At 34.8% G+C, this 14,607-nt stretch overlaps 1 protein-coding gene across 1 annotated transcript in view; it reads left to right on the top strand.

The window, feature by feature from the left end:
* LOC138176105 (transcription factor SOX-5) overlaps nucleotides 1-14,607 on the top strand; it is a 503,378-nt gene that overhangs the window by 66,357 nt on the left and 422,414 nt on the right. The window contains exon 3 of the mRNA XM_069106851.1: nucleotides 9,340-9,571. Coding sequence (XP_068962952.1) covers nucleotides 9,340-9,571 — 232 coding nt within the window. The remainder of the gene's footprint in view (nucleotides 1-9,339; nucleotides 9,572-14,607) is intronic.

The following is a 14,607-nucleotide window of genomic DNA, read 5'->3' as shown; positions in this document are numbered from 1 at the left end:
TTTTCACTGTCATCTCCTATGATTTGTCAAATAAGCCAAATGTTTGTTGACTAATAACTTTTATGTACTCTTATTCTTAATGCTTAGTCATCATATATTCAGAGCAGTTACACTTTTGTATAAAATTATTGCAATTGGTGTCCATGTTATTCCAAATGTCCATATACTGTTTCCCAGTTGTGATTATTTGCTGAAATAATTCTGGATTGAGTTCTTTCAAATGTGTGTTATATTTTTTTTCATCACTGTTCTGCCACCTTGATTTTTTGCTAATTTTTATATTCTTCTTAAGAAAACTTAAATTTTTAAGAATAAATGTGGTCATAGATTAATTTACAAAATATTTATTGAGATTTTACTGCATGACAGTAATATGTCAGGGGCTACAGAAATATAGATAAATATAGAATATAAACCCTAGTGTCTAGGAACTTACAAAGAAATGATAGTTAACAACTAGAAAGGATATCATAAGGTAATAAATTTAACAACTCCATTTAACAAACATGTGTATCCAAGGTGATAGGAATCCTGTGTAGTGGTAGACGCAATTGTTGGCAAAGTGGATAGAACACTGGGCATGCAGTGAGGAATTCCTGAGTTCAAGTTTGACCTCCAACACAAGTCTGTGTGACTTTGAGCAAGTCACTCAACTTCTATTTGACTTAATCTATTCAACTGTAAAATGGATAGAATGATAGCATCCACCTTCATGGTTGTTATGAAGATCAAATGAACTATTTATAAATACCACTTAATACAGTGTCTGCCACATTATAGGCACTATATAAATGCTTATTTCCTACCATCACCAATAGGAAAAGTGCTACATTTTAAGTCAGAAAGATCTATGTTCACACCCCACCTCTTACCTTTACTGTCCGAAACTCACTTAAACTTCTCTAAGACTCAGGTAACTTTTTTCTTTCACTTTCTTTTAATTTTTTTTTAAATTTTTAGCCTTCACATTTATAAGATTTTGAGTTCCAATTTTTTCTCCCTCCTTCATTCCTCTCCATCCCCAAGACAGCAGGCAATCTGATACAGATTACACATGTACAATCATATTAAACAAATTTCCACATCAGTCATGTTGTGAAAGAAGAATCAGAGCAAAAGGGAAAAATATGAGAAAGACTTGGAATTATATGACTATGTTAAAGACAGTTGGCACTCTAAGACTCATATATGGGTATCTTAAGCCAATAACCATTAATTACTTATGTATATACAAAGTACTGTGATGGATACTAGAGATAAAAAGATTTTTTTAAATGACAGTCCTCAAGATTTTTATAAATAAAACTGCAGGGGATGTGGAAAAGTTATTAAAATAATGTGATAATATGATTAAGTGAATAGCAAAGATCAAACAGAGTAGAGTATAATTAGTTGCCTAATGCATGGTATAAAATAGACAATAAATAGAATATAAGTTGTGCCTTTAGATTTGAATAATCAGGAGAAACTTTGTCAGTCAGTCAGGGTTTTGAAATACTTTCATAATTGTTATTTCTTTTAGAAATAATGCTGTCATTCAGAAGGAATAACCAGTAGAAGGCACTATATCCTAGTACTCCCAATTAATATCTGAATAAGATGCCTTCCATCCAGAGTGCCAACTGTTTAAAGAAAAAAAATCCAATATATCTAGAAGAAGAAAAAAAATGTATTCCAAACCTTTTGATTTGTTTTCATTCAAAATGTAGAATCCCATTTCATTATCAAATGAAAGATTATCTGCATGAATTTGACACAGTGTTTGGCACATATTAGCTCCTTAATACTTTGTTCCCTCAACTTTTTCTCCCTTTGAGGTTTGTGAGATAATGAGGCACAATAGAAAGATTAGTAGAATGCACAAGTTGTACCTTTTCAAACACTTACTGGTTGGATATCCACAAGCAAGTTGACTAACCTTTTTGGTTTCCCTATTTGTAAATGTGTATTATAAAAATAAGGGCATCTAGGTGGCACAATTAGATAAAGCACTGGGCTTGGAACATTGAAGACTACTCCTTTTGAATTCAAATCCAATTTCAAACAGTTATTTGCTAGTTACCAGGGTAAGTCACTTAACCCTGTTTATCTCAGTTCTTCATCTATAAAATGAGCAATGAAATGGAAAACCATTCTAGTATCTTTGCCAAGAAAACCCCAAATGGGGTCATGGAGAGTTCGACACAAGAGAACAACAATATTATTTTTAAAAATATGGTATTAGTGCTGCTACCGGTATCACACAGTCACTGTGAAGAAAGTTCTTTGTACACTTTAAAATTATATGCCAATGTGTTATTATTGTCAGGAGTAAACATAAATTACCCAAGAACATACATTAAAAAGGCAGTTTTTTCTAGAATCTGTAGTTATGGATAGTTCTGTAGAACATAGCCTTATTTACTGTTCTTTCAAATATTAACTATAATTTTAGTCAAATTATTTTACTTTTGTGTCTCCATGTGTGTTTTTTAAAAAATATTTTAGCATTTCTTCTGAGGTTTTTGGAAAGTCTTATTAAATTTTACTTACAAAATCCCTTAAGATCAAAAATGTTAGAGGAAAACAATTTTTGCTAGCATTTCATAATAATAGCTAATATTTATATTATGCTTTAACATTTTTAAAGTACTTTAAAAAACATCTCATTTTATCTTCACAAAAAGGGAAGTAGGTGCTATTATGTACATTTTACAGATTAGGAAAGTGAAGCAGTTCAGTGACTTATGTAAGGTCACACAGCTAGTAAATATGTGAGGCTAGATTTGCATTCAAATTTTCCTGACTATAAATTCAGAGCTCTACGTAAGGTAATACCTAGCTGCTAACATATTCTATTAAATCAAATTTCATTTAAATATACACTGATATTATTTTCTAGTCATAGATATGTTGTAAGAATGGCACAATTATTATGTACCCGTGTAGGAAACACCTAGAAAATTGCAATTTTAATTAATAATTGTGGTATCAGCATGAGACTCCAGTATGGTACAGATACCCTAAAGTTATTTCCAACCCATACTAAGAACTCCAAGAGGCTCTAAGATAAATTTGTCCATCTGAACCATTAGCAAAACCAAAGTCATCATAGGTATAAGAAGGAAAGGGAAGGAATTCATTGTCAGGTCAGTGAGATTCAGGGTTGGGTATTTCTAATTCTACTTTCTTTCCAGAATAGGCCTTATCAAATAGAGGAAATTTATTTGAAGTGAAGCTATTTTAGTCCATTTTCCACATATTTTAAATTTTCTCTGACACTAATCCTAAATATGCCAAATGCATCCTGATTTTTGTACCTTTGCCCTCAGCACTCTCCAGAGATGATTACATTTATCATGTTTTGAATATATGGATGGATTTTGAAATTTCAAGTAGGACCATTTCTAGAAATTATTTTGTTGTCTGATTACTTTTCTTATCACATTGGTTACTTTGGGTGTGAAAACTGAAAAACTTGTTTAACTTAGCTATATAAAATGCCTATTATTCTATTCCTAGACTAAAGACTATTTCCTCTCTATCTAGGCAATGGTTGGAATTTTGAGAAACAGTAATAGCTCATAATTGAATTTTATTTTAAGTTTTATAAAGTACTTCCCTCAAAACAATTGTGAGGTAGATAGTTGAAGTATGACTTCATTTTACAGATGAGGAAACCAAAGCTGACAGGTCAATGACTTGTTAGGGTCACATAATTAGTAAATGCTAGAGCCAGGGCTGTAACCAGGTCTTTTTGAAGGGTTGTTGTGATAAAGGTTGTACATATCTATTGTGTGATCAAATGAGATAAAAACTGAAAAGGGCTTAAAACAAACAGTGCCTGGCATACAGTAAACTCTGTACAAATGTTAATTATTATTATTTGGCATACCCTCATACCAGAGGTGCTTGTCCTCCCTGAACATCTATATGCCCTTTGTCAGAACTGCTTATCCATCTTTGGTGTCCACCTTCACCCTACTCTCACCTGTGATTCCAAGAGACTGTAGCATGTGCATCAGTTTTACCATAGAAAACCATCTTGCAGGTGGGTTAAAGCAGGCTGAGGGTAACCAAAACACCTCAAACCTGTCAACTTAGTTAGTGAGATGTCTACACCAAGCATGGGAAGACTTTCTCTGATGGAATGGGTAGATAAGAACATTTTAAAACATTCAAAGGAACATGAAGATAACTGAAGTGGGTCTATGGAGAGCTTAGAATTTGGTCAGCCATGTAAGATGCCAAGACCATCCATGGCGCTGTGGGCCATCAATTGTCCTGATTTTTGTCCTGCCATTGGACTTCAGTGACTTGGGAAAAGAGTGCGAGGCTGGGGACTTTACTCAAATTTTACTTACTTAAATGCAATTCAAGACTTTACCCATGATATATTTTTATTGTTATTTTTATTATTATTATTTTAATTTTTATTATTATTATGGACAGACACCTAAATAGTATGGTTTAGAGCTAAGTTCTGGACTTGGAATTAGGAATCCCAGATTCAGTTGCTCACTTTGGCAGCTGATAGGTATACGACCTTGGACAGGTCATTTGTCTGCTCTGAGTTAAATTTTCTCACCTATAAAATTATCATAGTCCCTTTCAATTTTAAGATATCAGTACCTACGTCCAGACTTTTATGAACTAACATAGATCAAAGAGAGAAGAACCAGAACATACATGACTAAAATACTATAAATGAAATCATCTCTAAAAGTGAACTCAGATTAAATATAATGAGCAATATTGGTTCCATAGAACAAATAATGAAGCATACTTCCCTCTTCTCAGGAGAGTTTGTAGAACTGGGGGATGGAATATTGTCCAATGGATAATGCGCTGGGCCTAGAATTATGAAGACCTTAGCAAAAATCGGGGCTCAGAAACTTATCAGCCCTATGGCCTTGGACAAGTAACTTAACGTTTGAATACCTCAATTTCCTTATCAGTAAAATTAGTACAATAATAGCACCTACCTCCTATCATTTTTGTGAGGATAAAACATACTATTTGTAAAATACTTTGCAAACCTTGAAGTACCACATAAACCATGGTTATTATTGATTACATACTACCAGACAAAGTCTTGATGGCAGAGGGTTTTTCCTTAAATATTTTTCTTTGTTACATGTAACGTTCTACCAGGGATGGGGTATATCAGAAAATGACTATGGCATAAAACACAAAAGGAGTCATTAACATTTAAAAAAGAAATGTCTGGAGATATAGGGCAGAAACATTTTGTAGAGGTCATTAAATACCACACTGAGGAGTTTGTGTTTTATTCTAGAAGTAATAGAAGAAGTAGAAGTTTCCCACCACAAGAACCATCCAAAAGTGGCTACACAATCCTTCATTGCTAGTGTTCTACTAGGCATTTGTTTTCAGCTACTGGGCTGTATTAGGTTCCCTATAAGCAATTCTCCCTCTCTAAGATTCTATGAAGAGGGAGTACTGCAGCGTGGACTGAAACCCTGAGAGATGCTTCTCATTCTTAAACCAGCACCTCTTGCTCCCATTTTCTTGTCTCCCCTTGCCTTCAGGGTTTTTCTTACCTATTGCTTTGGCACTAATGCTTCTTCTTCTTGAGTTCTTCTTACCCAGATATCCTATAGAAAAGGCCTCAGATTCATAATGTGCTCTGTCCAGCTGTCTCTGGGATAAAGGCAGAGATTTTGTTCAGATTTTCTACAATTTTTCATTGCTAATTGTAGAGAGAAATGAACAAGGACTAAAGTTAACACAAGGAGAATATTATGAAGTTATGAGATGTCTTAAAAGGGTTCCCTGTTCCTTAATGAATATAGATAGTTATAGTCCTGTCCCTTCTTACTTTTGTTCTCTTTAATTAATTTTTATTTTCAATTTTAGAGACTATCCAAGCTAGAAAGGACTTTAGAATGTAGAAGATCAGAGCTATGAGAGACATCAGAGACAATTTAATCTAGGACTTCATTTTACAAGTGAGGAAACTGAGGCCCAGAGGGAAGAAGTCAGTTCTCCAAAGTCCAGCAGTAATTGATAGAGCCAAGAATTTGGCCCCAGTTATCTGACTCCAACTCCCAGGCTCTTCTGCTATACTACACTTCTCTCTGAGACCAAATATTCTACTCTATCACTTTTTATTACAGGGGATGGTGTTGCTAGATTGCTGCTCCACCCCACTTTGATCACAAGGCAGGGAGGATCCCCCATCTTGTCCCACCTATCAACTTTGCATTCCTCCACACAGGGAGGGAGGCATTGGGCATTATCTTTGTGTGCATATATGTATATACAAAGCAAACCACATACAGAATTAATATAAATAATTAGCAGAATGAAAATACTGGAATTAAGAGGGGTTGGTGAAGAAATCCTATAAAAGGTAGGATTTTAGATGGCATTTAAAAGAAGCCAGGGAGTTAGAGCCAAAGAGGGAGAGTGTTCAGGGCCTGGAAGACAGCCACAGGGAATGCCAAGAGTATAGACATGGAGTGTCTTGTTATGGAAGAGCCAAGAGGCCCAGTGTCACCAGATCAGAGAGTATGCACTGGGTAGTAAGGTATAAGAAGACTAGAAAGGTATCAAAGGATTGGTTATGAAGGACTTTTAAAAGGGCCAAGGAGAACATTTTTAAATTTTATCCTAGAGAATAGAAAGTTTGTGGATGACATGTTCAGACCTGTACTTTTGGAAAATGACTTGTGGCTTGATGGAGGCTGAGCTAGAGCATGGAGAGACTTGAGGCAGGCAGACTTGACAGCAGGCTACTGTAGTCATCAGGTGTAAGGAGATAAGAGGGTGGTGCAATGTCAGAGGAAAGAAGGCTGCATATTTGAGAGATGTTGCAAAGAAGAAATCAGCAGATCTTGGCAACAGCTTGAATGGGGATGCAGGGTAGGGTGACAAATAGTGATGAGCAAGGGTGGCTTCTAGGTTGCAAGCCTGAGAGACTGGGAGGTTGGTGTTTCCCTCTATAGTAATAGAGAAGGTAGGTTGTGGGGGTGGCTTAAAAGCAAAGAAAATGATTTCCATTTTGGACATGTTGAGTTTAACAAGTCTACTGGACATCTAGTTTAAAATATCTGAAAAGGTGGCAGCTAGGTGGTGAAGTGAATAGAGTGCTGGCCCTGAAGTCAGAAGTACCTGAGTTCAAATCTGGCCTCAGACACTTGATATTTATTTAACTAGCTGTGTGACCTTGGGCAAGTCCCTTAACCTCAATTGCCTTGCCTTTCCCCCTCAAAAAAAATGAAAGATAAAATATCTAAAAGACAGTTGGAGATGTAAGACTGGAAATCAACAGAGATTAGCACAGAAAAGGTAGATTTGAGAATTATCAGTATAGACATGGTAATTGATGGAGTTGATGAGATTACCAAGTAAAGTATAGCAGGAAAAGGGTAAAAGGCAAAAGACAGAAGCCTAAGAAAAACCTTCAGTTAGAGGGCATGCTTTTGGAAAAGGATACAAGAAAGGGGACAGAGAAGGAGAGGTCAGAGAAGTGAGAGGAAAACCAGGAGAGAGTAGAATCCAGAAAATCTAAGAAGAGAATATTGAGGAGAGAGTGATCAACAGTGACAAAGGTGGCAGGAGAGAGGTGAACGAGTATGAGATTGAGCAAAGGCCATTGGATTTGGCAACTAAGAAATCTTTACTAACTTTGGAGAAACCCATTTTGGTGGAATAATAAGGTTGGAAAACAGACTGGAAGGGGTTAAGAAGACAGTGAGAGGAGAAAAAGTGGAAGTACCTCTTGTAGATGGCCTTTTCCAGGAGTTTAGCTACAAAGGGCAGAAGCGATATGGAATGATAGTTAATATGATCAAGTTAAGGTTGTTTATTGTTACTGAGTTGTTTTCAGAACAGGGGACACATGGGCATGTCTGTAGACAGTAGGAAATAAGTTAGCAGAGAGGAAGAGAATGAAAATAGGTGAAAGAGTGAGCATGACAAAGGGGATAATATATTGAAGGAGAAGGATTGGGCTAGCTTGAACAAGTAGAGGTTTAGCCTTATTAAAGAACAAGGTCACTTCATGGTACGAGGTAGGGATGAGGGAGGAGAATGTGACAAGAAAGTCATCTTTATGTTATAATGAGGAATCAGAGAAGAATTTAGTAAAGAACAGCAATTAGTAATTTTTAAAAGTATTTTTAATGTTTTGAAGCAAAGAATTCTTTCTTTGATTACATCCTTTCCTTTGTTCTAAGAGTATATGTTTCTTTGATCTTCTTTGTGTGTGTGTGTCTGTGTGTATATATGTATGTATGCATGCATCCAGGGTTTCTAATTCTTTCAAGATTGGGTTAATTTTTAAATATTTTGATGGAGAAGTTGTATTGTGTTATCTCAGTCCCCTTTCTCCACAAAACTTTTATTCTTAGAAACATTAACATTTCTGTTTAAATATTTCCCTGCATATTTTTCAGTAACTGGTAATATTGTGAATCTAATCAAAGTTTGAAGAAAATATTCTTGTCTATTTTGTGGAAGTAGCCATCTAATTCTCTACAATACCAAGCTTAGTTTATTAAAATAAAACTTTTTTCTTGTTTCCTTTTTTCTAATTTCTGGATTTCTAGCAATGAACATATCATTTCTAAGAATATAAATCTACCTTCTAACCTTAGCTTTAAAAAAATAAAATAATCCTACTTCTTTTATTACATATCTCTTATAACTCAGAAATTAGAACTAATGCTAAAGTAGGTTTATGGAATTCTCAGACCTTGAAAGTACAACTAAACTGACAATATTTCAGAAACAGTTTAAATATTTGTGGCACTGTGGCATTAGTTATATTCAGATATGCAAACTTTTTAAGGGATATTTAAATATCAAACTCTTGAGATCACTTATCCCTGACTGCTGTTTTTGCTTTTTTGCAATAATCTTAATTTTAATGTAACTCAAATTCCAGATAATAGCAAGCATTTTGGTTTTTTAAAAAATAAAAGAAATTATTAATGTCATTTCTCCCTCTCAACAGCAGTGTTCGTTATTCACAGATTCTCTCTTCAATAAGGCCTATCAAAGTGTAAAACTAGATGGGTATTTTTTTTTCCTTTAAAAAGGAATGGTCTTTCATTATGCAGTGTTCTTAGGTGAATTTTCTTGTTTAAGAAGCCAGAATACAAGAGAGTGCTATATTAGTGTATTATTCTCACAACAAACAAGCACTGTTCTGTTGCTACCTGCTTGGCCATTGTTTCTGATTGTGTATGCTTTGCAGTGGTATTTGGATGGTTTCCTGCTCTCTGCCAGCACAAAAAGGCATTTCTGTTACAATGGCCCCTAACCACACAATGACGGCATTAAGGATTTATATGGAGGTTTCATTATTTTCTCCTCTTTTGTTCCTTCCAGGATGTCTTCCAAGCGACCAGCCTCTCCGTATGGGGAAGCAGATGGAGAGGTAGCCATGGTGACAAGCAGACAGAAAGTGGAAGAAGAGGAGAGTGGCGGGCTCCCAGCCTTTCACCTTCCCTTGCATGTGAGTTTTCCCAACAAGCCTCACTCTGAGGAATTTCAACCAGTTTCTCTTCTGACGCAAGAGAGTTGTGGCCATAGGACTCCCACTTCTCAGCACAACACAGTGGTAGGTTTTCTTGTGGTCTTTTGTCCTTGCATTCATTCTTGGACCGTCTACTCCTATAGTAGCTTGGCATTCAGCCTTCTACTCTAAATAGGACATTGTTAAAAGTCCTATGTAACACCATGATAATATGAAGTACTAACAACTTTTCTAAAGTTATAAAACCTTATCATATGTTGGCTTTATAGTATATACATTTACTTAAGACCATCTCAAATTATACTTAGGAGCAATGTGCTGTAATTACCATAAGTTTGAACTTTCTTTCTCATGAATTCTGTCCTTATTTTAGCCTTTTGTGCTCATGTTGAATTCAAATCCAAGCTTAGGTCTGAAGTAAGAATATGCTTACCAGAGAACTATAATCTCTCGCTGTCTCTCTAAATCTATACCTACCTATTGATAGATAAAGAAACAGATGCACACATAAAAGTACCCTATACATGTATATAAACTAATATGTACATGCATGCACATGTGAATATATCTTCTTATGATTGTGTGTAACAAGTCTCCACAATTCATAAATTTTCTTGTAGTTTTTTCATGTTAACCACAATTTTATTGTGTGTAAAATATTTTATTTCTAAGAATATGACATATGACCAACTTTAAAAGTGCTCTTAAACATGATACTACTCTCAAAAAGCTTATAATGTCATTCTGGAGACAATCTGTACATATTAAATTATAAAGAAATTAAAAGTATCATATTTGACATTTATAATGAAAGTTGCAGATTACAGTGGTTCCTATGAATGATTATTATAGAATCTTAGTTACAATGTGGTTGGAAATGTAGTTTTACATAGAATGTGGTTCAAATTAGCCCAGGTCATAGATCTAGAGCTTTTTAAAGATGAGCAAACTAATACACAGAGGTTAAGTGACTTGTCCATTGTCACACAAATCGTTACCATTAGAGAGAAATTTGAAACCAGGAATTCTGCCTCCAGGGTCACTGCTCTTTCTATTGTCCAACTCTTGTGTCAACACACCTGTCTAGTGGCACTTTAGCCATGCCTATGGTTAGAAGGGTTTTTTACAATGATGAATTATTTTTTTTCCTAAATTACATCTTTACATTCCTAATTTAAGTTCCTTAAGGTCTATACATTTTTTTTCATGCAGGGTTATGTTTGACTAAGACCTTAAGAGATCTACAATAAAATCTCTTTAATTTTTCAAGTGAGAAAAAAAAAGCTGATAGAGGTTACATATGACATGTGAAATGTCAAACATCTATTTCATGGCCACGCAGGATTATGACCTCAGTGTCCTGACTCATAGTTCAATTTTTCTTACACAGTATTACCTCAAATACCTTATTTCTTTTTCCTTAACAAAGCTCTATCTATATATTTGGTTCTTAGGATAATAATGCAACCATTCAATAAACTCTCTTGAAGATACCCTTAGAGTACAAAAATGTATGACGATGGCAAAGGGCCTGGCACTTCCCAGGGCAAGGAGATTCCTCTAGCACTTGAAACAAAAAAAGACCCTGGAAATTCATACATATAGTCAACTTGCCACCAAGACTCTTGACTGATAGGCAAGAAGGTTCCCTAAATAAGGCAATGTTTTAATGGAAAGAACATAGACTGGAGTGGGAGGGACCAGGCTCAAATACCACCTAATTTTATCTTAAATTTATCACTTAATTTACCTGGGCCTCAGTGTCTTCAGCTGTAAATGGCCTCTGAGGTACTTTTTAACACTCCGTCTCTGATTCTTACCATATTCTTTATACCCCTGAGGATGAATAATATATGTTGTGGAATTTTAACTTTCTTTTCTTCTTGAATATTGTCCTAGTTATTAATTATAGTCATGTTTCTCTAAATTAAAAAAAAGTTGTTGCAGGGAAGTTTAGTGTAATTTACCCTAGATCATACCAACTTGTAGGTTTGGCCTCTAATACGTTCAATCAGTTTTATTGGGTCCTTCATGATGGGTTTTGTGTACAGATCATGATAATGAGTTCTTGGCTATACAGTCTAGTTGGTATCAGTAAAAAGAATCAAATCTCTTCTAACAGGGGTACCCTAATAAAATTCAAGCATTGATTGAGGCTATAATAATAATTTCCATTTATATAAGACTTTGAAGTTTATAAAGTGCTTTACACATATTACATTTGAGAGTAATAGCCTTTTTTAGGTAGGTACTTCCAGGGTTATTAGCTCCATTTGAGAGATGATTGTAAATCGAAGAAGTTAAGTGACTTGTTCATGATAATACTGTTAATGAGTACCAGAGGAGGTGATTGGGGGATGAGCTCAAGCAAGTTCCTGCTTTTACTCTGCCATTTTGGCTCCGCTGCTCCCCCCAGCCCCAAGGAAGAAATTGAATCTTCCTGTTTCCAAACTACTTCTTATATGCAAGGTATTATGCTAGGTGCCTGGGCTACTTTTAAGGGATTTATGATGTAAGAAATAGTTTTAAAAGAGTGTTGAGGGAAGTGATGGTTATGATGATGGTGGTGGTGGTTGTGGTGATGATGGTAGTTGTGCTTGCTATAGTTGTTACTGTTTGTGTCTGCATTGGAACACAATCTCACTAAATCCCCTGAATCTTATATTGTTTGGGGAAGAATTTAGGAGTACTTCTCTCTTGGGTTTTTGCTCAATAAGAAAACATGTAAATTTCATCTTTTGCTTTCTTGTTTTTATTTTTCCAACATGGAATTCAATCTCTATTTTTTCTCATGCTATCATTGCCCTTACTATTGTTTGATTAGCATCAACAGTATGCTTGATCTTTTTCAACCTTTCTCATTGGTAGACCTCAGTCATGATATTTTTTTTTTGGCTCTTCTTCAACAACAGTTCTTGTTTTGGGTATGATTAGGGTTGATTTGCTTGGTCTTGCATATGACTATCCAAAGTATGCCTTAATGCCAACTGACAAGGATATTTATAGGCACCAGCAGGGGTCATGGTAAGTTTGGAGGCAAATAAAGTGGCAGCATCAGGGGCAGCTGGGAAGCTGTGTCCTAACCATTTTGGCACTCAGTCTCTATGTAGTTGCAGGGTAGTTCTGTGTGCTGGAATATTGTTTCAGTGACATATGTGATATGACCATTTTTGGTTATTTAATGATCAGCTGTCTTTTTTACTAAAATTATGCCATGCCTTGGCCAAATTATATTTTGACTTCTTTGATTCCTCCTAAGCTAACTAAGTCAACTTCCCTGTCCTACTCAGTGTATAGTGAAGATTCAGACTTTTTTGGTCTATAGTTAGGAGTTTTAAAGAAGTGAATCTTTTGGAATTGAAGGATGATAGTAATACATATCAAAATTATCTACACAGTTATCTGACTGGATGGTCTTTTCCTGGAATGGATAAGGAGTTTGGGAAGCAGACCCTTAGATACTGTGATTTCGTATATCACAATATTCACTGGAACACTGTTATTTGCTGTAAATGAATGTCTGTTCCTTCCTGAACATTTCCTTATGTATAAAAAACCCTTTTTTTAAAAAAGATGATTGCCCTATAAGTTTATCACACAGCATCACCCCCAAGGACAGTAAGTGAGTAGGGTTCTGGTGTACTAAACCTATCCTTAGGCTCTGAAATGATTCATTAAACTCACAGGAAAACCAGATTCTTTTCTTAATGTCAGGCTTAATATTCTCTCCCCACATTTTTCAAAACAACTTTTAAATTCCATATTTTAGCTATATATTCAAATTTTTAATCACAATAACATTTACTTAAAGTCCAATATTCAGATATATGCTTTAGATGTTTGATTTAGGGGAACATGATTGTTCAGAAGAACAACTGCTGTTTAGGAGATGTGAAAATGCATAGAATGTGTAAAGATGCTATTACAGCTTTTTAAAAGTCAAGCTGATGTCTGACTTTTAGAACAGTAAATATGTTATTTTATAGAGTGGATTTTTAAAGAGATATTTAAATTTCTGGTGTACCTTTGTACATTAAGCTTAGCATAAGTTATTGTGATGGTACAATGCACAGTGTTGTGAACACCAGGGCTGTTATTGTGCCAGTTCTAATAATGAGAATTTCATTGTTTAGGGAGAGCAGTCTCCTACACTCTAAACAAAAGTGTAATTACTTTTGAACGATGTGGAATGTGCTCAGTTTAATAGCATGGAGAATAGATTCGCAAAGATTCAGATAAAGCAAGCTTGGAAGCCATATGTACAATGTGTCAGTATGAAATTATGTTAGTAGGCAGTATAATTCCACACGCACACATACACGATTTCATACAGTTTATCTATAAACTGTTGTTTCTGTAAGAGATAGGCATGCTTATCTGAACAGGCCAATTCAATTGAAACAAGGTGAAAGTGGTGACAAGTTTGTATTTGTTTTTTTATGGTAAATTGATGTTTATCATACAATGAAATTACATTGTTACAAACATTACATTATAAATGTCATCACAAAATACCACATGAAAGCTGTTTCCATAGATATAATCCCAGGCTTGTATTTGAGAATGAGTTTTTCAATCTTTATACTTGCATTGTTTCAGACAATTTCCCCTAGAGTTGTCAGGAATAGGGACAAGCTTTTTTTTTTTTTAATCATTTGGATTCTATGAAGCAGCTGGAGAAGTTATACAATATATCATTTCATCCTCTTCTCTAATTCCATTTGCAACCAGGGGGTGTGATATTAAGAAAGGTGAAGTTATAATTCACACGGTCTATGGTAAAGTGTTACTGCTGAATTTAAAGTTATCTGCTTCTTGCATAATGTGTATGAAAGTGTAGAGATTTGTGGCAGTTAGTTTAAGAACATTTATTGAATGCTCATTGTTTGCACAACATTATACATCACATTATATTTATACTATATATAATAATATTAATATATAAGTTTATATTAATATATGTTTAATATACTCCGTATAATATATTTACATATATTATACTAAATTTAAGAGGAAGGCAAGTTTTTTCAGTACATGTTGTAAGGTTGGTTGGAGGCATTATATTCCTACTGAAGAAGAATAAGGAAGTGTGATGATTTGATTTAAATATAAAATAGAGG

Source organism: Petaurus breviceps, unplaced genomic scaffold (assembly GCF_028583685.1).
Source record: "Petaurus breviceps papuanus isolate PSGF00001 unplaced genomic scaffold, PetGlider_PUasm1.0 81, whole genome shotgun sequence".
NCBI classification, from domain to species: domain Eukaryota; kingdom Metazoa; phylum Chordata; class Mammalia; order Diprotodontia; family Petauridae; genus Petaurus; species Petaurus breviceps.
Note: the sequence above shows the minus strand (reverse complement) of the source record. Positions and strands in the feature narration are given on the sequence as shown.